General features: G+C 36.4%; 1 protein-coding gene across 1 annotated transcript in view; it reads right to left on the bottom strand.

Annotated features, from left to right (window-relative positions):
* The window catches only part of fermt3b (FERM domain containing kindlin 3b), a 47,021-nt gene that overhangs the window by 18,666 nt on the left and 970 nt on the right, over window positions 1-27,385 (bottom strand). The window contains exons 2-6 of the mRNA XM_061900189.1: window positions 25,933-26,057; window positions 21,391-21,624; window positions 14,529-14,645; window positions 11,992-12,160; window positions 9,484-9,586 (exon numbers count right to left, since the gene is read on the bottom strand). Coding sequence (XP_061756173.1) covers window positions 9,484-9,586; window positions 11,992-12,160; window positions 14,529-14,645; window positions 21,391-21,624; window positions 25,933-26,056 — 747 coding nt within the window. The 5' untranslated portion in view covers window position 26,057. The remainder of the gene's footprint in view (window positions 1-9,483; window positions 9,587-11,991; window positions 12,161-14,528; window positions 14,646-21,390; window positions 21,625-25,932; window positions 26,058-27,385) is intronic.

The following is a 27,385-nucleotide window of genomic DNA, read 5'->3' as shown; positions in this document are numbered from 1 at the left end:
ATGGAAAATCATTTTTTCCCTTGAAAATCTTTTTTTTCATTGAAAATCATTTTTTCTTGGAAAATCTTTTTTTCCCTTGAAAATCATTTTTTTCATTGAAAATCATTTTTGTCTTGACGATCAACTTTTACCGTGAAAATCTTTTTTTTCTTGGAAAATCCTTTTTTCCCCTTGAAAATCATTTTTTTCATTGAAAATCATTTTTGTCTTGAAAATCAACTTTTACCTTGAAAATAATTTTTTTCATTGAAAATCTTTTTTTGTCTTGAAAATCAACTTTTACCTTGAAAATCTTTTTTTTCTTGGAAAATCATTTTTTCCCTTGAAAATATTTTTTTCATCGAAAATCATTTTTGTCTTGAAAATCAACTTTTACCGTGAAAATATTTTTTTACTTGAAAAATCATTTTTTCCCTTGAAAATCATTTTTATCATTGAAAATCATTTTTGTCTTGAAAATCAACTTTTACCTCGAAAATATTTTTTTACTTGGAAAATGATTTTTTCCCTTGAAAATCAACTTTTAACTCAAAAATATTTTTTTTTATTGAAAATCTATTTTTGTCTTGAAAATCAACTTTTACCTTGAAAATCTTTTTTTCTTGGAAAATCATTTTTTCCCTTGAAAATCATTTTTTTCATTGAAAATCATTTTTGTGTTGAAAATCAACTTTTACCTTGAAAATCTTTTTTTTTCTTTGATAATCATTTTTTCCCTTGAAAATCATTTTTTTCATTGAAAATCATTTTTGTGTTGAAAATCAACTTTTACCTTGAAAATATTTTTTTACTTGGAAAATGATTTTTTCCCTTGAAAATCAACTTTTAACTCAAAAATATATTTTTTTATTGAAAATCTATTTTTGTCTTGAAAATCAACTTTTACCTTGAAAATCTTTTTTCTTGGAAAATCATTTTTTCCCTTGAAAATCATTTTTTTCATCGAAAATCATTTTTGTCTTGAAAATCAACTTTTACCTTGAAAATCTTTTTTTTTCTTTGAAAATCATTTTTGTGTTGAAAATCAACTTTTACCTTGAAAATATTTTTTTTCATTGAAAATCTATTTTTGTCCTGAAAATCAACTTTTACCTTGAAAATCTTTTTTTTTTCTTGAAAAATCTTTTTTTCCCTTGAAAATCTTTTTTTTCTTTGAAAATCATTTTTGTTTTGAAAATCAACTTTTACCTTGAAAATAATTTTTTTCATTGAAAATCTTTTTTTGTCTTGAAAATCAACTTTTACTTTGAAAACAATTTTTTTCATTGAAAATCTTTTTTTTGTCTTCAAAATCAACTTATACCTTGAAAATCATTTTTTCCTTGAAATTAATTTTTTGTCTTGAAAATCAACTTTTACCTTGAAAATATTTTTGTCTTCAAAAATCAACTTTTACCTTGATAATATTTTTTTTCCTTGAAAATTATTTTTTGTCTTGAAAATAAACTTTTGCCTTGAAAATAATATTTTTCCTTTAAAATAATTTTTTGTCTTGAAAATTAACTTTTAATTTGAAAATTATTTTTGTCTTGAAAATCATTTTTTTCCTTGAAAATAATTTTTTTCCTTGACAATCAACTTCCATCCATCCATTTCCTACCGCTTATTCCTTTTGGGGTTGTGGGGGGCGCTGGTGCCTATCTCAGCTACAACTTTTACCTTGAAAATAATTTTTTTCCTTAAAAATAATTTTTTGTCTTGAAAATCAACTTTTACCCTGAACATCATTTTTTGTCTTGAAAATCATTTTCTGTCTTGAAAATTAACTTTTACCTTGGAAATAATTTTTGTCTTGATCAACTTTTACCTTGAAAATCATATTTTTCTTGAACATAAACTTTTACCTTGAAAATCATTTTTGTCTTGAACGTCAACTTTTACCTTGAAAATCATTTTTCCCCCTTGAAAATCATTTTTTCCTCCTGGAAAATCTTTTTCTTCCTTGAAAATCAACTTTTACCTAGAAAATAAATTTTTTCATTGAAAATCATTTTTTGTCTGGAAAATCATTTTTTGTCTTGAAAATTAACTTTTACCTTGAAAACAATTTTTTTCCTTGAAAATATTTTTTTTCTTGAAAGTAATTTTTTGTTTTGAAAATAATTTTTTTCCTTGAAAATCTTTTGTCTTGAAAATCAGCTTTTACCTTGAAAATCAATTTTTTCATTTAAAATCATTTTGTCTTGAAAATCCACTTTTACCTTGAAAATAATTTTTTTCATTGAAAATCATTTGTTGTTTGGAAAATAATTTTTCGTCTTGAAAATTAACTTTTTCCTTAAAAATCATTTTTTTCCTTGAAAATTATTTTTTTCTTGAAAGTAATTTTTTGTCTTGAAAATCATTTTTTCCTTAAAAATATTTTGTCTTGAAAATCAGCTTTTACCTTGAAACTCAATAAACTTCCATCCATTTCCTACCGCTTATTCCCTTGTGGGGTCGCGGGGGGCGCTGGCGCCTATCTCAGCTACAATCGGGCGGAAGGCGGGGTACACCCTGGACAAGTCGCCACCTCATCGCAGGGCCAACACAGATAGACAGACAACATTCACACTCACATTCACACACTAGGGCCAATTTAGTGTTGCCAATCAACCTATCCCCAGGTGCATGTCTTTGGAAGTGGGAGGAAGCCGGAGTACCCGGAGGGAACCCACGCATTCGCGGGGAGAACATGCAAACTCCACACAGAAAGATCCCGAGCCTGGATTTGAACCCAGGACTGCAGGACCTTCGTATTGTGAGGCAGACGCACTAACCCCTCTGCCACCGTGAAGCCTGAAAATAAACTTTTACCTTAAAAATAATTTTTTCCTTGCAAGTCATTTTTTGTCTTGAAAATCAACTTTTACCCTGAAAATCATTGTTTTCCTTGAAAATCTTTGTGTCTTGAAAATCAACTTTTATCTTGAAAATATTTTTTTTCTTGAAAGTAATTTTTTGTTTTGAAAATATTTCTTTTCCTTGAAAATCTTTTGTCTTGAAAATCAGCTTTTACCTTGAAAATAAATTTTATCATTGAAAATCATTTTGTCTTGAAAATCAACTTTTACCTTGAAAATCATTTTTTTCATTGAAAATCATTTTTTGTCTGGAAAATAATTTTTCGTGTTGAAAATTAACTTTTACCTTGAAAATAATTTTTTTCCTTGAAAATTTTTTTCCCCCCCTTGAAAAATCAACTTTTACCTTGAAAATAATTTTTTTCCTTGAAAGTAATTTTTTGTCTTCAAAATCTTTTTTTTCTTTGAAAATCTTTTGTCTTGAAAATCAGCTTTTACCTTGCAAATCAATGTTTTCATAGAAAATCATTTTGTCTTGAAAATCAACTTTTATCTTGAAAATAATTTATTTTCATTGAAAATCTTTGTCTTTTGAAAATCAACTTTTACCTTAAAAACATTTTTTCTCTAGTGACTCAAAGCGCTTTACATAATCCATCCATCCATTTTCTACAGCTTATTCCCTTTTGGGGTCGCGGGGGGCGCTGGCGTGAAACCCAATATCTAAGTTACATTTTTAAACCAGTGTGGGTGGCACTGGGAGCAGGTGGGTAAAGTGTCTTGCCCAAGGACACAACGGCAGTGACTAGTATGGCAGAAGCGGGGATTGAACCTGCAACCCTCAAGTTGCTGACACGGCCGCTCTACCAACCGAGCTATACCTCGGTTGGTAGAGTGAGGTATAGCTCTACCAAATTTTCAAGTCATTTTTTGTCTTGAAAATCAACTTTTACCCTGAAAATCATTGTTTTCCTTGAAAATCATTTTTTGTCTTGAAAATCAACTTTCATCTTGAAAATCATTTGTTTTCATTGAAAATCTTTGTGTCTTGAAAATCAAGTTTCATCTTGAAAATATTTTTTTTTCTTTGAAAATCGTTTTTTATCTTGAAAATCAATTTTTTCATTGAAAATCACTTTCGTCTTGGAAATCAACTTTAACCTTGAAAAGCATTTTTTTCCTTGAAAATAATTTTCTAAATTAGTTGAAAAAAATGTGCATAATACATTTTAATGTAAGTATTATTTTAATATCATAAATAACAGCCTTTGGTGATGGGCAATAACGGCTGTTATGTTGATTATCAGAGATGGGTAGTAACTTGCTTACATTTACTGTAATTATGTGCCTTTTTGGATACATTATACTTGTCACATTAATTTTAATGCAACATCCTATTAGTATTTTGTGAAGAAAAAACACTTTTACTTTATTTTATTGAATTGTATTCCGACCTCTCCATTGATTTATTCATCATATGTTTTACTAATCTATTGATTACTGCCGGAAAAGACGTCTTCAATCGGCTTGTTGGAGACACTTCTTTTCGCTCTGCCCTACACGGTGGAAAACTACATGGTCAAAACCATGAGAACTACAATTCCCAGAAAGCCATGGGGAAATTGCCACCAAATGACTGATTGGAGGCACCTGGAAAGGAATGGAGGTTGCGTCGGATTCATTCACAAACATGCAGCATGCAAGGAAGAACAGCAAGATCTTCTCTGCAAGTTTGTCCAAAAACAGCAATGGTAGGCGAATCTGCTTCTTCATTGGATGACCATGGAAATGCTTCCTTTGATATGCTTAACTTGTACCTGCAAGCTTCTTCATTTGTTTGTTTGAACTGCTGGCTTCAAGTTGAACCACTGCATCACAGCATTTACCTTTGACCTTTGACTGCATACTGGCTTTGACCACTTCAAAGCATCTTCTTTGAAGTTTAAAACCTCTAAAGGCTTAGTGGCCACATGCGTGGACAGCACCTTTTTAGCGCTTATTTCCAAAATTGTGTACTCTACTGAATTGGGGTCTTATGGCCGCTAATGTGGACACATACTGCCATCTGGTGGTGTCACAGGAGTATAACATATAATGGTAAGATTCAAGTGGCCACTACTCCAAAAGCAAAAATCGACCAGGTAAGAAGTCCTCCCTTATTTTATGGCTTATTCTCATTTGAATATTAATTTAAGCGTTGGACATTTGTCATGATTACTAAATTTGGGAAAAAAAAAAAGTGTAAAAATAAGTTAGCATGTCACTTAACATGAAGTACACGTTTGTGTACTTACGGACTGAAGCTGGCCGAAACAGCTAATAAACATGCACATGTGTGAAATGAGCAAGCAAGTACAAACCCCGTTCCATTTGAATTGGAAAATATGTGTTGGATATAAATATAAACGGGATACAATGATTTGCAAATCATTTTCAATTCATATCCAGTTGAATATGCTACAAAGATGTTCAACCTGATAAACATTTTTGTTGTTGCAGATAATCGTTAACTTTAGAATTTGATGCCAGCAACACGTGAAAAAGAGGTTGGGAAAGGTGGCAATAAATACTGATAAAGATGAGGAATGCTCATCAAACACTTATTTGGAACATCCCACAGGTGTGCAGGCTAATTGGGAACAGGTGGGTGCCATGATTGGGTATACAAGCAGCTTCCATGAAATGCTAAGTAATTCACAAACAAGGATGGGGCGAGGGTCACCACTTTGTAAGCACATTGTCGAACAGTTTTAGAACAACATTTCTCAACGAGCTATTGCAAGGAATTTAGGGATTTTACCATCTATTTTCTGTAAAAATCATCAAAAGGTTCAGAGAATCTGGAGAAATCACTGCACGTAAGCGATTATATTACGGACCTTTGATCCCTCAAGTGGTACTGCATTCAAAACCAACATCAGTGTGTAAAGGATATCACCACATGGGCTCAGGAACACTTCATAAAACCACTGTCAGTAACTACAGTTGGTCGCTACATCTGAAAGTGCAAGTTAAAACTCTACTATGCAAAGCCAAACCCATTTATCAACAATACCCAGAAACACCGCCGACTGATGCATAGTGGAAAAATGTTTTGTGGTCTGACGAGTCCACATTTAGAATTATATTTGGAAACTGTGGACGTGGTGTTGTCCGGAACAAAGAGGAAAATAACCATCCGGATTGTTATAGGCGCAAAGTTCAAAAGCCAACATCTGTGATGGTATGGGGGTGTATTAGTGCCCAAGGCATGGGTAACTTACACATCTGTGAATGCACCATTAATGCTGAATGGTACATACAGGTTTTGGAGCAACATATGTTGTCATCCAAGCAACGTTATCATGGACGCCCCTGTTTATTTCAGCAAGACAATGCCAAGCCGCATGTTACAACAGCGTGTCTTCGTAGTAAAAGAGTGCGTGTACTTTCCTGGCCCGCCTGCAGTCCAGACCTGTCTCCCATGGAAAATGTGTGGCGCATTATGAAGCGTAAAATACGACAGCGGAGACCCCGGACTGTTGAACGACTGAAGCTCTACATAAAACAAGAATGGGAAAGAATTCCACTTTCAAAGCTTCAACATTTAGTTTCCTCAGTTCCCAAACCTTTATTGAGTGTTGTTAAAAGAAAAGATGATGTAACACAGTGGTGAACATGCCCTTTCCCAACTACTTTGGCACTTGTTGCAGCCATGAAATTCTAAGTTAATTATTCGCAAAAAAAAAATAAAGTTTATGAGTTTGAACATCAAATATGTTGTCTTTGTAGTGCATTCAATTGAATATGGGTTGAAAATGATTTGCAAATCATTGTATTCCGTTTGTTTACATCTAACACAATTTCCCAACTCATATGGAAACAGGGTTTGTATATCTGGTGCAGCTAAAAGGCTGTACATTGTCTAAATGTCATTCATGACAATTCAATCACTAAATCCATATGTACGTACATAAATTAGTTGGGTTAAAAGCCATTGAAATCCATTGTTTTTATTTCCAGAGGGTTTTTTTGTGCATCAAGCTATGCAGCTACTTGGGTTTATTGATCAAGACAAGTCAGATTTAGACCTGACATTGATGATCCCATCCCGGGTGCAAATGACCACCCATCAGCACAAGAGGAAAGCAGCAGGGAGGATGAGGACCCCATTCCAGAGCCCATCGAGCACAGCAGAGGACATAAACGTTGCCGTGGTGCAGATAATACTTAGTCAAGGCCTAGTATATTTGTGTTTATGTAGTTAGGGCCTCAGGGCTAAGTGAAGATTTGGAGGCAGATTGCTTATTTACTTGTAGGTTCATTGACAGGGACAGAGAGTACAAGGACAGGTTCATCCCAGACGTGGATGTGGAACTGTACCGACCGATCATGACTCGGAGGAGCCAACACCAGGACCAAGCCAAACCACAAAAAATAAAAAAGGAAAGTCCAAACAAGGTCATTGTTATTATTTTAGTATGCCTTGAGGGTAGAGATGTCCGATAACGTCTTTTTTCAAAATATTCCAATATTGTCCAACTCTTAATTACCGATTCCGATATCAACCGATATATATATACAGTGGTGGAATGAACACATTAGTATGCCTGATTTTGTTGTGATGCCCCGCTGGATGCATTAAACAATGTAACAAGGTTTTCCCAAATAAATCAACTCAAGTTGTAACGTATTATTTTCGGGTCTCCCCATGTCTAGCATTAACAGATTACAGTTGGTACAAAATGCGGCTGCTAGACTTTTGACAAGAACAAGAAAGTTTGATCACATTACGCCTGTACTGGCTCACCTGCACTGGCTTCCTGTGCACTTAAGATGTGACTTTAAGGTTTTACTACTTACGTATAAAATACTACACGGTCTAGCTCCATCCTATCTTGCCGATTGTATTGTACCATATGTCCCGGCAAGAAATCTGCGTTCAAAGGACTCCGGCTTGTTAGTGATTCCCAAAGCCCAAAAAAAGTCTGCGGGCTATAGAGCGTTTTCCGTTCGGGCTCCAGTACTCTGGAATGCCCTCCCGGTAACAGTTCGAGATGCCACCTCAGTAGAAGCATTTAAGTCTCACCTTAAAACTCATTTGTATACTCTAGCCTTTAAATAGACTCCCTTTTTAGACCAGTTGATCTGCCGTTTCTTTTCTTTTTCTTCTATGTCCCACTCTCCCTTGTGGAGGGGGTCCGGTCCGATCCGGTGGCCATGTACTGCTTGACTGTGTATCGGCTGGGGACATCTCTGCGCTGCTGATCCGCCTCCGCTTGGGATGGTTTCCTGCTGGCTCCGCTGTGAACGGGACTCTCGCTGCTGTGTTGGATCCGCTTTGGACTGGACTCTCGCGACTGTGTTGGATCCATTGTGGATTGAACTTTCACAGTATCATGTTAGACCCGCTCGACATCCATTGCTTTCCTCCTCTCTAAGGTTCTCATTGTCATCATTGTCACCGACGTCCCACTGGGTCATTATTGTCACCAATGTCCCACTGGGTGTGAGTTTTCCTTGCCCTTATGTGGGCCTACCGAGGATGTCGTAGTGGTTTGTGTTGTGGTTTGTGCAGCCCTTTGAGACACTAGTGATTTAGGGCTATATAAGTAAACATTGATTGATTGATTGAAGTTATTTGAAAAAAATGCCGACATGGCACTGCCATATTTATTATTGAAGTCACAAAGTGCATTATTTTTTTTAACATGCCTCAAAACAGCAGCTTGGAATTTGGGACATGCTCTCCCTTAGAGAGCATGAGGAGGTTGACCGCTTATCCGAGGTAGGGTCGCGGGGGAAGCCTGGACTTCCCTCTCCCCAGCCACTTGGTCCAGCTCCTTCTGGGGATCCCTGTTTCAGCCGGGAGACATAGTCTTCCCGACGTGTCCTAGGTCTTCCCCTTGGCCTTCTGCCGGTTGGACGTGCCCCAAACCCCTCCCTACGGAGGCGTTCGGGTGGCATCCTGAGCAGATGCCCGAACCACCTCATCTGGATCCTCTCCATGTGGAGGAGCAGTGGTTTACTCAGAGCTGAACCCTAAGGACCGAGCTTCTCACCCTATCTCTAAAGGAGAGACCCGCCACCCGACGGAGGAAACTCATTCGAGCCGCTTGTACCCGTGATCTTGTCCTTTCGGTCATAACCCAAAGCTCATGACCATAGGTGAGGATGGGAACATAGATCGACCGGTAAATTGAGAGCTTTGCCTTCCGGCCCAGCTCGTTTTCACCACAACGGATCGATACAGCGTCCGTATTACTGAACACGCCGCCTGTCCATCTCACCATCACTCGTGAAAAAGACTCCGAGGTACTTGAAATCCTCCCCAACCTGGAGCTGGCACTCCACCCTTTCCCGGGCGAGGACCATGGACTCGGACTTGGAGATGCTGATTCTCAACCCAGTCGCTTCACACTGAACCGACCCAATGAGAGCTGAAGATCCTAGCCGGATGAAGCCATCAGGACCACATCATCTGCAAAAAGCAGAGACCTAATCCGAAGAAGTTCCCCTCAACGCCTTGACTGTGCCTAGAAATGCTGTACATAAAAGTTCTGAACAGAATCGGTGACAAAGGACAGCCTTGGGGCAGTCCAACCCTCACTGGAAACGGGTCCGACTTATTGCCGGCAATGCGGACCAAGCTCTGACACTGATCATACAGGGAACGGACCGCGGACTTTTGAGATACAGTACTGGATAGAACCACACACACCTTAGGCTCGATGTCATAGAAGGCAAAATACTTGAAGCGAAGCCACAGTCTGTCATTGTCTTGGATTCCCTGCTGCATCAGACATCGGGAGGAATCCAACCACCTGGGAGGGGGAAACTTCAAATATGTCATTGTGTCGATCTTAAAAGCCTACTGAAATGAGATTTTCTTATTTAAACGGGGATAGCAGGTCCATTCTATGTGTCATACTTGATCATTTCGACATATTGCCATATTTTTGCTGAAAGGATTTAGTAGAGAACATCCACGATAAAGTTTGCAACTTTTGGTCGCTAATAAAAAAAGCCTTGCCTGTACCGGAAGTAGCAGACTATGTGCGCGTGACGTCACGGGTTGTGGAGCTCCTCACATCCTCACATTGTTTATAATCATGGCCACCAGCAGAAGTGCAATTCAGACCGAGAAAGCAACAATTTACCCATTAATTTGAGCGAGGATGAAAGATTTGTGGATGAGGAAAGTTAGAGTGAAGCACAAAAAAAAAAAAAAAAGGTGACAGCTCCAGGCGATGGCAGTGTGAGCGATCCAGATGTTATTAGACACATTTACTAGGATAATTCTGGAAAATCCCTTATCTGCTTATTGTGTTAATAGTGTTTTAGTGAGATTATAAAGTCATACCTGAAAGTCGGAGGGCTGCGGTGAACGCCAGTGTCTCTGAGAGGAGCCAAGATCACAGCTGCCTTTTTGACAGCTGCAGGAAGAGGTCGCATAATCCACTCAAGTCTCCGGTAAGAGCAGACTTAATATTACAATTTTCCCATCCAAAAACTTGCTGGTTGACGTAGACCGGGGGTCACCAACGCAGTGCCCGCCGGCACCAGGTAGCCCGTAAGGACCGGATGAGTCGCCCGCTGGCCTGTTCTAAAAATAGCTCAAATAGCAGCACTGACCAGTGAGCTGCCTCTATTTTTTAAATTTTATTTAGTTATTAGCAAGCTGGTCTCGCTTTGCTCGACCTTTTAATTCTAAGAGAGACAAAACTCATAGAATTTGAAAATCCACGAAAATATTTTAAGGACTTGGTCTTCACTTGTTTAAATGAATTCATTTATTTTATTACTTTGCTTCTTACAACTTTCAGAAAGACAATTTTTGAGAAAAAATACAACCTTAAAAATGATTTTAGGATTTTTAAACACATATACTTTTTTTACCTTTTAAATTCCTTCCGCTTCTTTCCTGAAAATTACAGGCAATTATTGTAAAGAAGAATAAATACATTTTAATTTAATTGTTAATTTTAGCTTCTGTTTTTTTGACGAAAAATATTTGTGAAATATTCCTTCAAACTTATGATTAAATTAAAAAATATTCTGGCAGATCTAGAAAATCTGTAGGATCAAATTTAAATCTTATTTCAAAGTCTTGAATTTATTTTAAAATTTTTGTCCTGGAAAATCTAGAAGAAATAATGATTTGTCTTTGTTAGAAATATAGCTTGGTCCAATGTGTTATATATTCTAACAAATTGCAGTTTGGATTTTAACCTATTTAAAACATGTCATCAAAATTCTAAAATTTATTTTAATCAGGAAAAATTACTAATGATGTTCCATACATTTTTTTTTTTAATTTTTTCAAAAAGATTCAAATTAGCTAGTTTTTCCTCTTCCTTTTTTTTGGTTGAATTTCAAAGAGTCGAAATTGAAGATGAACTATGTTTCAAAATTTTATTTTCATTTTTTTCCTGTTTTCTCCTCTTTTAAATTGTTCAATTAAGTGTTTTTTTTTCATCATTTATCCTCTACAAAAAACCTTCCGTAAAAGGAAAAAAAATGTACGACGGAATGACAGACAGAAATACCCATTTTTAAAAATATATATAGATTTATTTATTAAAGGTAAATTGAGCAAATTGGCTATTTCTGGCAATTTATTTAAGTGTGTATCAAACTGGTAGCCCTTCACATTAATCAGTACCCAAGAAGCAGCTCTTGGTTTCAAAAAGGTTGGTGACCCCTGACGTAGAGAAACATGTTCGCTTGACCGCTCTGTGTTAAAGCTTCACAACAAACAAAGAAACACCTGCTGTGTCTCGGTGCTAAAGGCAGCTGCAATCCACCGCTTTCCACCAACAGCATTCTTCTTTGACGTATCCATTATTAATTAAACAAATTGCAAAAGATTCAGCAACACAGATGTACAAAATACTGTGTAATTATGCGATGAAAAGAGACGACTTTTAGCTGTGTGTGGTGCTGCGCTAATATGTCCGCTACAACCCGAGACGTCACAAACACGCGTCATCATTCCGCCAAAGTATTCAACAAAAAACTCCGGGGGAAATTTAAAATTGTAATTTAGTAAACTAAACCGGCCGTATTGGCATGTGTTGCAATGTTAATATTTCGTCATTGATATATAAACTATCAGAGTAGTAGTGGGTTTCAGTAGGCCTTTAAATGTATGCTCAGCACTCGGGTCGATGCACAAAACACATTCCACGTGTCATATTCCAAGCATGCGTGTACATTGAGAGCGTACCTGCCGTGGATGTGGGCCTTGTCCACCACGCTGGCTGCCCGGTACTGCTTGGTTGTGACCTCGGGGGCAGGGAGAGGCTGGGGGACCGACAACATCTTGTAGATCGCCTCCATCTCAGGCGAGCCCATGAAATGTCCCGGCATGCCATTGTACAAATTGGGTCTGGACGCTGCAATCAAAGGGTAGTTGGACAACATCAATAGAATAGAAAGTACTTTATTGATCCCTGTGCGTAATTCAGAACCACAGTTCACTTACAATAAACAATAAACACTTAGGTATTTTTTACATGTGAATAATATAAATACAGTCTTATACAGCATTATTCACATGTTAATACAAATACAGACTATTGTACAGCATTATTCACATGTGAATAATATAAATACAGGCCATTATACAGCATTATTCACATGTGAATAATATAATTACAGTCTATTGTACAGCATTATTCACAAGTTAATACAAATAGTCTATTACACAGCATTATTCACATGTGAATAACATAAATACAATCTATTATACACCGTTATTCACATGTTAATATAAATATACAGCATTATTCACATGTGAATAATATAATTACAGTCTATTGTACAGCATTATTCACAAGTTAATACAAATAGTCTATTACACAGCATTATTCACATGTGAATAACATAAATACAATCTATTATACACCGTTATTCACATGTTAATATAAATACACACTATTGTACAGCATTATTCACATGTGAATAATATAAATACAGTCTATTATACAGCATTATTCACATGTGAATAATATAAATACAGTCTATTATACGGCATTATTCACATGTGAAAATAAGTAAAGACTATTATACAGCGTTATTCACATGTGAAAAATCTAGTTTATTATACAGCATTATTCACATGTGAATAACATAAATAGTCTATTTTACAGCATTATTGATTGATTGATGTATTTTTATTTCAAATATGCAAAAAACAAACAAAACGTGCAAGCATGATCCAATACAGTGCTATAGCCTTAACAGCCATTATAACAAAATGAAAACAATGGAGAATAAAAAAAACAAAACAAATGAGCATTGGACTTTATTCTTTTTTCTTTTTCTTACATATTTGAAAAGGAGTGAGAAGAAGTATACACTTATTTAATCCCACCCCTTTTCTTTAAATCATAAATTACTCTGAGCCAGAACTACCTTTTTACTCTATGTACAAACTTAATGAACCTGTATATACATAAACGATAAATATATACATACATACACATGTGAGTAACATAAATACAGTCTATTATACAGCATTATTCACGTGTGAATAATATTAATACAGTCTATTATACAGCATTATTCACATGTGAATAATAATACAGTATTGTACAGCATTATTCACATGTTAATATAAATACAGACTATTGTAGAGCATTATTCACATGTGAATAACATAAATACAGTCTATTATACAGCATTATACACATGTGAATAATACAAATACAGTTTATTAAACAGCATTATTCACATGTGAATTATACAAATAGAGTTTATTAAACAGCTTTTTTTACATGTGAATAACATAAATACAGTCTCTTATACATTATTCACATGTGAAAAATATAAATACAGACTATTATACAGCATTATTCACATGTGAATAATATACATACAGTTTATTAAACAGCTTTTTTTTACATGTGAATAATATAAATACAATTTCTTATACATCATTATTCACATGTGAATAATATAAATACAGTTTATTAAACAGCTATTTTTACTTGTGCATGATTAAAATAAAGTCTATTATACAGTATAATATTAGTATTTCACTTATGCAAGCTTTACTGTACAACTGATTCATGCAGTAGTCGTCTTAATGTTCTAAAATGCTGTTGTTAGGTAAACAAAGTTTGATAAACAAGTTATAATATTTTTCGGACGATAAGGTGCACCAAATTATAAAGCGCATTAAAGGGGTCATATTTTGATAATTTTTTTTCTACATATAAAAGTCTTCCTTGTGGTCTACATAACATGTAATGGTGGTTCTTTGGTCAGAATGTTGCATAGATTATTTTTTTTCCAAACTTTTTGTGCGTGATGCGGTCTATTTACGTGCCTCCACTTTGACTGTGTCTTCCTCCTTTCTTGTAGTTTTTAGCGCTTCCATCGCGAGTTTAAGTTAAAAGATAAAGTACCAATGATTGTCACACACACTCTGGGTGTGGTGAAATGTGTCCTCTGCATTTGACCCATCCCCTTGTTCACCCCCTGTGAGGTGAGGAGAGCAGTGAGCAGCAGCGGTGGCCACGCCCGGGAATCATTTTTGGTGATTTAACCCCCAATTCCAACCTTTGATGCTGAGTGCCAAGCAGGGAGGTAATGGCTCCCATTTTTATAGTCTTTGGTATGACTCGGCCGGGGTCTGAACTCGCAACCGACCCATCTCAGGGCAGACACTCTGACCACCATTGGACACGGTGCAGCATGATAAACAATGAAATCATTTGATGGACAAAACACGTCGCTAAGTTGATATTTTTTGAGTACCTGAGGAAAGGGGCACCGCCGTCAGGTCAAAAATCTCCTCTGCCGAGCCTTTGTCCTTCTTCTTTTTCTTCTCTTCCACGGGCCGAAGGAGGGAGAGTTCCTCCGGGTGGCGGATGTCTGCAGAAGTGGCAAATGTCACCATGTTGGATTCAAGACACGCTCGCATCAGACCCTGCGGTGGAAAGTGTCTGATCTGAAAACACTTTCCACTTAACCCCAAAGTCGTTTACGCCCGCACAGAAGAAGAATTCCCCAATGTGTTCAACTTTCTGTTGAAACTAAGTTACTTTGGTGAGTTGTTTCTGAAGTAGCGACCAGTTGAAGGTTTAATGAGGAGGAACATGAAGTTGGACAGTCCGTCAAGAGTTCAGGAACTGTGCTTGATTACATTTAAAGGCCATTAATGTGTCACTTTTCTTTGGAATCCTTTGAAATGTACAAGACTTAAATTGTGGGTCTGGACAAGAAGGATTTTTTTTAGAGGCTAAAACTGTCTTGTATGGTTCTTTGACGACTGAGACAATAGGGGACAGATATTATATTACTGAAAGACAATAGGAGACAGATATTATATTACTGAAAGACAATAGGAGACAGATATTATATGACAACTGAGACAATAGGAGACAGATATTAAATGACAACTGAGACAATTTGGAGATAGATATTATATGACTGAGACAATAGGAGACAGATATTATATGAGAGTTGAAACAATAGGAGACAGATATTATAGGACTGAGAGACAATAGGAAACAGATATATGACGACTGAGACACTAGGAGACAGATACATGACTGAGAGACAATAGGAGACAGATATAATAGGACAACTGAGACAATAGGAGACATATACATGACGACTGAGACAATAGGAGACAGATACATGACGACTGAGACAATAGGAGACATATGACGACTGAGACAATAGGAGACAGATATATGACTGAGAAACAATAGGAGACAGATATAATAGGAAAACTGAGACAATAGGAGACATATTATATGACAACTGAGACAGTAGGAGACAGATATTGTATGACTGAGAGACACTGGAGACAGATATTGTATGACGACTGAAACGATAGGAGACAGATACTATATGACAACTGAGACAATAGGATACAGATATATGACGGACAATTTGGAGATAGATATTATATGACTGAGACAATAGGAGACAGATACTATATGACTGAGAGACACTGGAGACAGATATTATATGACGACTGAAACGGTAGGAGACAGATATAAGACTGACACAATAGAAGATGGATATCATATGACAACTGAGACAATAGGAGACAGATATATGACAATTGAGACAATTTGGAGATAGATATTATATGACTGAGACAATAGGAGACAGATATTATATGACAGATGAGACAATAGGAGATGGATATTATAGGACTGAGAGACAATAGGAGACAGATATATGACGACTGAGACAATAGGAGACAGATTTTATATGACGACTGAGACAATAGGAGACAGATGTTATATGACTGAGACAATAGGAGACAGATATTATATGACAGTTGAGACAATAGGAGACAGATATTACAGGACTTAGGGACAATAAGAGACAGATATATGACGACTGAGACAATAGGAGACAGATTTGATATGACTACTGAGACAATAAGAGACAGATATATTTGGAAAACTGAGACAATAGGAGACAGATGTTATATGAGGACTGAGACACTAGGAGACGGATACATGACTGAGAGACAATAGGAGACAGATATAATAGAACAACTGAGACAATAGGAGACAGATATATGATGACTGAGACAATAGGAGACAGATATTTGACAACGGAGACAATAGGAGACATATGACAACTGACACAATAGGAGACGGATATTATATGACTGAGAGACAGTAGGAGACATATATTATAAGACGACTGAGACAATAGGAGACAGATGTTATATGACAACTGAGAGACAATTAGGGACAGATGTTGTATGACGACTGAGAGACAATAGGAGACAGATGTTATATGACAACTGAGAGATAATAAGAGACAGATGTTATATGACAACTGAGAGATAAGAGACAGATGTTATATGACGACTGAGAGACAATAGGGGACAAATGTTATATGACAACTGAGAGACAATAGGAGACAGATGTTATATGACGACTGAGACAATAGGAGACAGATGTTATATGACGACTGAGACAATAGGAGACGGATGTTATATGATGACTGAGACAATAGGAGACAGATGTTATATGACGACAGAGAGACAATAGGAGACAGATATTATATGACAACTGAGAGACAATAAGAGACAGATGTTATATGACGACTGAGAGACAATAGGAGACAGATGTTATATGACAACTGAGAGACAATAGGAGACAGATGTTATAAGACGACTGAGAGACAATAGGAGACAGATGTAATATGATGACTGAGACAATAGGAGACAGATGTTATAAGACGACTGAGAGACAATAGGAGACAGATGTTATATGACAACTGAGAGACAATAGGAGACAGATGTTATATGACGACTGAGAGACAATAGGAGACAGATGTTATATGAAAACTGAGAGACAATAGGAGACAGATGTTATATGACGACTGAGACAATAGGAGACAGATGTTATATGATGACTGAGACAATAGGAGACAGATGTTATATGACGACTGAGAGAATAAGGGACAGATGTTATATGACGACTGAGACAATAGGAGACAGATGTTATATGATGACTGAGACAATAGGAGACTGATCTTATATGACGACAGAGAGACAATAGGAGACTGATGTTATATGACGACTGAGAGACAATAAGGGACAGATGTTATATGACGACTGAGACAATAGGAGACAGATGTTATATGACGACTGAGACAATAGGAGACAGATGTTATATGATGACTGAGACAATAGGAGACAGATGTTATATGACGACAGAGAGACAATAGGAGACTGATGTTATAAAACGACTGAGAAACAATAGGAGACATATATTATAAGACGACTGAGAGACAATAGGAGACAGATGTTATATGATGACTGAGACAATAGGAGACAGATGTTATATGACGACAGAGAGACAATAGGAGACTGATGTTATAAAACGACTGAGAAACAATAGGAGACATATATTATAAGACGACTGAGAGACAATAGGAGACAGATGTTATATGACGACAGAGAGACAATAGGAGACTGATGTTATAAGACGACTGAGACAATAGGAGACGGATGTTATATGACGACTGAGAAACAATAGGAGACTGATGTTATATGACGACTGAGAGACAATAGGAGACATATATTATAAGACGACTGAGAGACAATAGGAGACTGATGTTATATGATGACTGAGACAATAGGAGACAGATGTTATAAGACGACAGAGAGACAATAGGAGACTGATCTTATATGACGACTGAGAAACAATAGGAGACATATAAGACGACTGAGACAATAGGAGACAGATGTTATATGACGACTGAGAGACAATAAGGGACAGATGTTATATGACGACTGAGACAATAGGAGACAGATGTTATATGATGACTGAGACAATAGGAGACAGATGTTATATGACGACTGAGAGACAATAAGGGACAGATGTTATATGATGACTGAGACAATAGGAGACAGATGTTATATGATGACTGAGACAATAGGAGACAGATGTTATATGACGACTGAGAGAATAAGGGACAGATGTTATATGACGACTGAGACAATAGGAGACAGATGTTATATGATGACTGAGACAATAGGAGACTGATCTTATATGACGACAGAGAGACAATAGGAGACTGATGTTATATGACGACTGAGAGACAATAAGGGACAGATGTTATATGACGACTGAGACAATAGGAGACAGATGTTATATGACGACTGAGACAATAGGAGACAGATGTTATATGATGACTGAGACAATAGGAGACAGATGTTATATGACGACAGAGAGACAATAGGAGACTGATGTTATAAAACGACTGAGAAACAATAGGAGACATATATTATAAGACGACTGAGAGACAATAGGAGACAGATGTTATATGATGACTGAGACAATAGGAGACAGATGTTATATGACGACAGAGAGACAATAGGAGACTGATGTTATAAAACGACTGAGAAACAATAGGAGACATATATTATAAGACGACTGAGAGACAATAGGAGACAGATGTTATATGACGACAGAGAGACAATAGGAGACTGATGTTATAAGACGACTGAGACAATAGGAGACGGATGTTATATGACGACTGAGAAACAATAGGAGACTGATGTTATAAGACGACTGAGAGACAATAGGAGACATATATTATAAGACGACTGAGAGACAATAGGAGACTGATGTTATATGATGACTGAGACAATAGGAGACAGATGTTATAAGACGACAGAGAGACAATAGGAGACTGATCTTATATGACGACTGAGAAACAATAGGAGACATATAAGACGACTGAGACAATAGGAGACAGATGTTATATGACGACTGAGAGACAATAAGGGACAGATGTTATATGACGACTGAGACAATAGGAGACAGATGTTATATGATGACTGAGACAATAGGAGACAGATGTTATATGACGACAGAGAGACAATAGGAGACTGATGTTATATGATGACTGAGACAATAGGAGACAGATGTTATATGACGACTGAGACAATAGGAGACAGATGTTATATGATGACTGAGACAATAGGAGACAGATGTTATAAGACGACTGAGACAATAGGAGACAGATGTTATATGACAACTGAGAGACAATAGGAGACAGATGTTATATGACGACAGAGAGACAATAGGAGACAGATGTTATATGACGACTGAGACAATAGGAGACAGATGTTATATGACGACTGAGACAATAGGAGACAGATGTTATATGACGACAGAGAGACAATAGGAGACAGATGTTATATGACGACTGAGACAATAGGAGACAGATGTTATATGACGACTGAGACAATAGGAGACAGATGTTATATGACGACTGAGACAATAAGGGACAGATGTTATATGACGACAGAGAGACAATAGGAGACAGATGTTATATGACGACTGAGACAATAGGAGACAGATGTTATATGACGACTGAGACAATAGGAGACAGATGTTATATGACAACTGAGAGACAATAGGAGACAGATGTTTGAGGCTTGTCAAGGTCATCACATGCGGCACAAAGGCAGCGACTCCAGATCAGAAGGTGTTGTGTTCGAGTCCCATCAGAGTCCACTGGGATTCAAGTCCATGCATACAAAATTCCCATTCAGGATTCTGTGGGAATTGCCTGAGAAAAATTAACTGATATTTCGCCGTGTTTCCTTCATCAAATCCCAGAGGAGGTCGGCACCGGCCGAAAATCCGGTTTTGTCATGCAAACGTGGTTCTGCTGACTGCGATCAGACATTTCACGGCTAGTTGGACCGGACTGACATCGGACTCTGCGGCGCGTCTGACTCCAGATCAGAAGGTTGCGTGTTCAAGTCACATCAGGGTCGATACATTCAACTCCTCTTTGATTGACAGCTGGAACATTCAACTCGAGTCCTGTCTTCGTAAAACTGGTGAAGGTCATGATTGGGTATAAAAGCAGCTTCCATGAAATGCTAAGTAATTCACAAACAAGGATGGGGCGAGGGTCACCACTTTGTAAGCAAATTGTCGAACAGTTTAAGAACAACATTTCTCAACGAGCTATTACCATCTACGGTCCGTAAAATCATCAAAAAGTTCAAAGAATCTGGAGAAATCACTGCACGTAAGCGATGATATTACGGACTTTTGATCCCTCAGGTGGAACTGCATCAAAAACCGACATCAGCGTGTAAAGGATATCACCACATGGGCTCAGGAACACTTCATAAAACCCCTGTCAGTAACTACAGTTGGTCGCTACATCTGTAAGTGCCAATTAAAACTCTACTATGCAAAGCGAAAGCCATTTATCAACAACACCCAGGAACGCCGCCGGCTTGGCTGGGCCCGAGCTCATCTAAGATGGACTAATGCAAAGTGGAAAGTGTTCTGTGGTCTGACGAGTCCACATTTCAAATTATATTCGGAAACTGTAGATGTGGTGTCCTCCGGAATAAAGAGGAAAATAACCATCCGGATTGTTATAGGCGCAAAGTTGAAAAGCCAGCATCTGTGATGGTATGGGGTGTATTAGTGCCCAAGGCATGGGTAACTTACACATCTGTGAAGGCATCATTAATGCTGAAAGGTCCATACAGGTTTTGGAGCAACATATGTTGTCATCTAAGCAACATGGACGCCCCTGCTTATTTCAGCGTGGCTTCTTAAAAAAAGAGTGCGGGTACTTTCCTGTAGTCCAGACCTGTCTCCCATGGAAAATGTGTGGTGCATTATGAATCGTAAAATACGACAGCGGAGACTCTGGACTATTGAACGACTGAAGCTCTACATAAAACAAAAATGGGAAAGAATTCCACTTTCAAAGCTTCAACAATTAGTTTCCTCAGTTCCCAAACGTTTATTGAGTGTTGTTAAAAGAAAAGGTAATGTAACACAGTGGTGAACATGCCCTTTCCCAACTACTTTGGCACGTATTGCAGCCATGAAATTCTAAGTTAATTAAAATTAAGTTTATGAGTTTGAACATCAAATATGTTGTCTTTGTAGCATATTCAACTGAATATGGGTTGAAAAGGATTTGCAAATCATTGTATTTTGTTTATATTTACATCTAACACAATTTCCCAAACGGGGTTTGTACAAATAGGGCCCTTCCTGGGCCCTGCATGGCCCCTGGGATGGCACAAGATGTCCCCCAGGATGTGCTCGGCGCCACTAGAAAGAGGAAAGTGAAGAGTTGTGTGACTCACTGAGTAGTCTGCAGATGCCCATCACCGTCTGGAAGACGGGGTTGGAGAAGCAGGCACAAAGCCTGAGGGTGGCGCCGTTGGGCAGGCCCAGCCTCAGGGGCTTGTGTTGGGGCATGAAGAAGAGACGAGCGTCGGCGTGGATGCCGTATTTGTCCAGAGTCCATGACGTCCGCAGCAGCCATTTTTGCTTTTGATGCCACCACAGAGCGTGATCCGACCAGTCACGCTGGATCTCTGCAGGGGGGCCACAATGGAAGCATCCTGAGAACTACACAGTCTTGGCAAAAATATATTTATTTATTTACACATGTCAGGGCTATTCTACTATATTGTGTTGGGGGCCAACATCCCAAAAAAAAGGCCGGACTTGTCCCTATTAGTCTTATTTAGAACAGTGGTCCCCAACCACCGGGCCGTGGCCCGATTGGTACCGGGCCGCAGAACAATTTTTTATAAAAAAAATAAATAAAAATAAAATAAAATTATTAAATCAACACAAAAAACACAATATACACTTACAATTAGTGCACCAACCACAAAAACGTCCCCTTTTCATGACAAAAACGTCCCTTTTTCATGACAAAGAAGAAAAAAAAAAAAATAATAATAATAAAAAAATAAGGACCCCCCCCCGCTCCCCCGGGCCGCAGGACAAATTATTAAGCGTTGACCGGTCCGCGGATACAAAAAGGTTGGGGACCACTGATTTAGAATACTCCTGAGAAACAGAATTTTCTACATGTGATTTTTACTCTATTTATCTCAGCGGTGTCCAAACTTTTTCCACATTGGGCCGCACATGGAAAAAAAAAAAAACATTCGGGGCCCATTTTGATATTTTTCATTTTCATTTTTTTTTTTTTTTTATATTTAGGGCTCCTGAGGAGCATAGAGGGTCTCAGTCACTAAAATGTTAAAAATAAGTCAAATTATTATAATTTTTTTTAATTTAATGCTTTGAAGTTGATATAAAGTAAAACAAATAAGTTTTTGTCAGAGTTGCCACTGACAGTTTCTCCTCTGTGTGTTTAGTATTTCCTGTCCTTAGTTCCTGTCTAGTGCTCTTATTTTGGTTCAGCTTCCTGTTTGTCTCCCTGTGTCCTGTTCTGACTCAGCTGCGGCTGATTGGCATCTGGTCACACCTGCTGTCAATCAGCCCGCTCCTATTTTACTTGCTTTGTTCCTCCAGTCCGGGCTGGATCATTGTATTGTCATTTGTATTGTCGTTGCCTCATGTCACTCTTGTGCCTTTGCTACCTGTCGTGTCTGGCATCATTTCAGCTATTACCTGTTGTGCTACATCTTGTCCTGGTCGTCGTAGCGGTAAGATGTTTTTGTTAGCCATGAGCTATTTCCACTTTTTCTGTTTGTTATCCTCTAGCTTCCATGCTAAAGTTCCTTTTTGTTTTTCTAGCTTCCAGTGCTAGCTCCCTTAGTTTGTTATTCCGCCCACGTGCGTGCTTTTTGTTTGTAACCTTCGTTTGTTCTCGTTCTAGTATTTTAAATTAAAACCATGTATTCATATTCTATGCCTGACTCTGTCTCTGCATCTTGGGGTTCGACACCAAATAACTGACAGTTTTATGCCTTTTGTGTCAAAGACAACTTTTGTTTTTTACAGTAAAACTAAAATATGCAGTATTTAGATAGATAGTACTTTATTGATTCCTTCAGGAGAGTTCCTTTATTTAGCAATAAATCCCTCAAAGCTCAATAACGCAGGACACCATTGATTTTAATTATTTAATATTTTTGAGTAATCCCAGTGAAAAGTTAAATAAAATCCTACTAAATATATTTGAGATCCGAAAGGTTCCCCACTCATAAAGTGATGCATTTGTGTTAGTTTTTTTGAAATCTTTACTTTTAACACTTAAATTTCAAGATCAACTTCCGATATATCTGTCGATTTTAAGTTTGAACTATTTTGTTTTATGCTCTTTTGTCAAAACTTAATTTTTATATGGCAACCACACAACATATGCAATATTTTTTCCACATAAAAATTTTAAAATGATATTTTTTAAGTAATAATTCTTTATAACATAGGTTTTTTTTGTCCCGTTTTTTTTGAGCAATGGAAAAAAAAAGAAAATAAAGACAAAATGAAAAAAAACTGCCTGCATGGCAGATTTGTGTCAACATTGCCACTTTTCCTCTTTAGATTTCACCTCATTCCACTTTTTTTAAATATTTGCAAAAATTTTTTGCAATACTATCAATATTGCAATTTTTGCAGAATGTGTGGTGGGCCGGTAATGGCCCCCGGGCCGCACTTTGGACACCCCTGATTTTTCTGGTCGGAAATATCACTTTTGGGGGTAAAAAATAGCTTTTTCTACAGTTTAAACACAAATGTTTAGATTTTGTAGTAAAACTGACAGCTCAGTTGCTAGACTTTTACAGTAAAATTTACCACATTTTTTTTTTTTTACATTGAAAACACAGAAAATCAATACCACAATTATTTTTTACAGTAAATAAAATAGAATAGAATGGACTTTATTGTCATTATATTTGCATATAACCAGATTAGGGACTCCAATTTAAGATGCGGTAGTGGAAACAAATATGGAATAAAAATAAATCACATCAGTAATAAAGATAAAAGATGAGAATTGAAATAAACAGACTACTCTCCAATAAAAACAATAATCAATCCTCATTAACAGGGGTCACCAATGTAAGGACCAGATGAGTCGCCCGCTGGCCTGTTCTAAAAATAGCTCAAATAGCACTTACCAGTGAGCTGCCTCTATTTTTTAAATTGTATTTACTTACTAGCAAGCTGGCTCGACATTTTTAATTCTAAGAGAGACAACACTCAAATAGAATTTGAAAATCCAAGTAAATATTTTAAAGACTTGGTCTTCACTTGTTTAAATAAATTCACTTTTTTTTAATTTTTTTTTTACTTCGCTTCTTATAACTTTCCGATAGACAATTTTAGAGAAAAAATACAACCTTAAAAATGATTTTAGGGTTTTTAAACACATTCCTTTTTTACCTTTTAAATTCCTTCCTCTTCTTTCCTGACAATTTAAATCAATGTTCAAGTAAATTGTTTTTTTTTTTATTGTAAAGAATAATAAATACATTTAAATTTAATTCTTCATTTTAGCTTCTGTTTTTTTGACGAAGAATATGTGTGAAATATTTCTTTAAAACTTAATATGATTAAAATTAAAAAAAAATATTCTGGCAAATCTAGAAAATCTTTACAATCAATTTTAAATCTTATTTCAAAGTCTTTAGAATTTCTTTTAAAATGTTAGTTCTGGAAAATGTAGAAATAATGATTTGTCTTTGTTAGAAATATGGCTTGGTCCAATTTGTTATATATGCTAACAAAGTGCAGATTGGATTTTAACCTATTTAAAACATTCAAAATTCTAAAATTAATCTTAATCAGGAAAAATGACTAATGATGTTCCATAAATTATTTTTTTAATTTTTTCAGAAAGATTTGAATTAGCCAGTTTTTCTCTTTTTTTCAGTAAAATTTTGAATTTTTTAAGAGTCGAAATTGAAGATAAACTATTTTTCAAAATGCAATTTTTTTTCTGTTTTTTCCTCTTTTAAACCGTTCAATCAAGTGTTTTTTTCATCATTTATTCTATACAAAACAACCTTCCATAAAAGGAAAAAAAATCGACGACGAGATGACAGACAGAAATACCCATTTTATTTTATATATATATAGATTTATTTATTAAAAGTAAATTGAGCAAATTGGCTATTTCTGGCAATTTATTCAAGTGTGTATAAAACTGGTAGCCCTTTGTATTAATCAGTACCCAAGAAGTAGCTCTTGGTTTCAAAAAGGTTGGTGACCCCTGCTCTACAATATACAAAACAATACACAAAAAACTGTATAATAGAACAAAACAAAAGTAGTAATGTAATGTAAAAAATTCTGGTGACTGAGCTTTCGGATTTTCATCAAAAGATCCGTCATAGTTTTTACAGTGCATTACTGTAAATGAAACATGGTACCACTGCCATTTTAACAGAACAATTTTGGGGACTGAGCTGCCAGTTTTTTGTTGTAAAATCTGAAATAGTTTTCACAGTGCATTACTGGAAATGGAAAAACGGTAGGACTGTCATTTTTACAGTAAAATCCTGGTCAATGCGCTTTGGTTATTTTATTGTCATTGTTTTTACAAAGCATTACTGTAAATTCAAACAGTAGCGCTGTCAATTTTAATTAAAATTCTGGTGACTGAGCGTCCAGTTTTTTTTTAACTGCAAATTCTATGTTTTTTTTTTTTTATTACAGTGCATTACTGTAAATAAAAACAGTACCACGTTCATTTCTACATGAAAATTCTGGTGACTGAGCTGTCAGGTTTTTACTCTATCTGAAGTCATTTTTACAGTAAAATCTCTGGTCCTTTGTTTTTTTTAAAGTGTACTGTAAATGAAAAACCGTACCACTGTCATTTTTACAGTAAAATTCTGGTGAATGCGGTTCCGTTTTTTTTTTTTTTTTAATCGTAGGAGCTGGTTTTGTTTGAAGAGAAAAAAGTAGTGACTCACGTGTCTTCTCCACCAGCTTGAGGATGACGCCGCCCACGTGTAGGTCAGAGGTCACACTGAGGCTGAAAGGGGGAGCCTCAGGACCAAGGTCCTCCACCGTTATGGACAAGTCCCACGCCGCCATGCTGGACGAGACAGAGGGTAGGGACTACGTCACGTCCGCTTGTACGTGCAACGTTTATTTTCACACACAGCGTTTTTGACTTCATTGTGGCGACACACACCCGACTATTGTCACATGTCCAATGTGACAAGCAGTTCCTGCTTCTGCTTTAGTCGCCAGGGAAACTCACTTCTGCTTTTTTTTCCCTCAGCCGACACTGAGGACATTCAAATAATAATATGGCCACCAACCTGGCCTGAAGTAAATACTTGTCGTGTTTACCCCCTAAAGGCTTTAAAAAATTCACCATAGATGACACCTCTGTGCACCTCTTGGACACATACACACACACACACACACACACACGCACACGCACACGCACACACACACACTCATTCATGTATTTCGAACATTCTGGGGACCTGAGAAAAATTCCTTCCTCTTTAGGAGCAGCCTTTCTAGATATATAAAGAAGTGTATTTACAACATGAATAATATATACATACTATGCAAATATAAAAAAAGCTTGTTGGGAAAAATGAGTTGGAATTTCACAAGAAAAAGGTCACAATTTCACAAGAAAAACTCAGAATTTTGCTAGTGTTATAATAAAAGTCTTTATTTTACTTAACGCAAATCAACATTTTACAAGAAAAACTGAACACTTGTGCAATATTATGATACAAGTTGGAATTTTACTCAATAAAAGCAGCAATTTAAAAAGAAAAGCTTCACATTTTTGGAATTTTTATTAAAATATTCGTAATTTTGCTCAACAAAAGTCATAATTTTATAAGAAAAATCAAATTTTGGCAATATGATTATAATCGGAATTTTACTTGGCAAAATTAGGACAAAGGTCATCATTTTACTTAAAAAAATGTCACTGTTTTACAAGAACAACAAAACAAAATGGCAATATTTTGATAAATCACAATTTCATGTGACAAATGTCACCATTTTGCATTAAAAAGTCATAATTTTACGAGAAAATATTGCAATATTACAGAAACAGAAAGAAAATGAGAAATTGTTCCTAATTTTATAAGAAAAGTGGACACATTGTGAGAAAATGACTGCTTTTAGTTAATTTTTTAATTTTTTGTTTGAAATTGCTTTTTAATCTTATTTACTTCAAGTTATTACAGTATGTCTCTATATGCATATGTATTGGAATGTTTTAAAAAAAATTGGACAAAGGGGGCACATTTCAATTTCTTACTGAACATTTCTGCAATATTATGAGAAATGTTGGAATTTTACTCAATAACAGTCGCAATTTAAAAAGAAAATCTTCACATTATGGCGATTTCATTAAAATATTCGTAATTTTACTCGACAAGTCATAAT

The sequence above is a fragment of the Nerophis ophidion genome, linkage group LG05 (assembly GCF_033978795.1).
Source record: "Nerophis ophidion isolate RoL-2023_Sa linkage group LG05, RoL_Noph_v1.0, whole genome shotgun sequence".
Taxonomy (NCBI): domain Eukaryota; kingdom Metazoa; phylum Chordata; class Actinopteri; order Syngnathiformes; family Syngnathidae; genus Nerophis; species Nerophis ophidion.
This window is presented reverse-complemented; position numbering and strand designations above follow the sequence as displayed.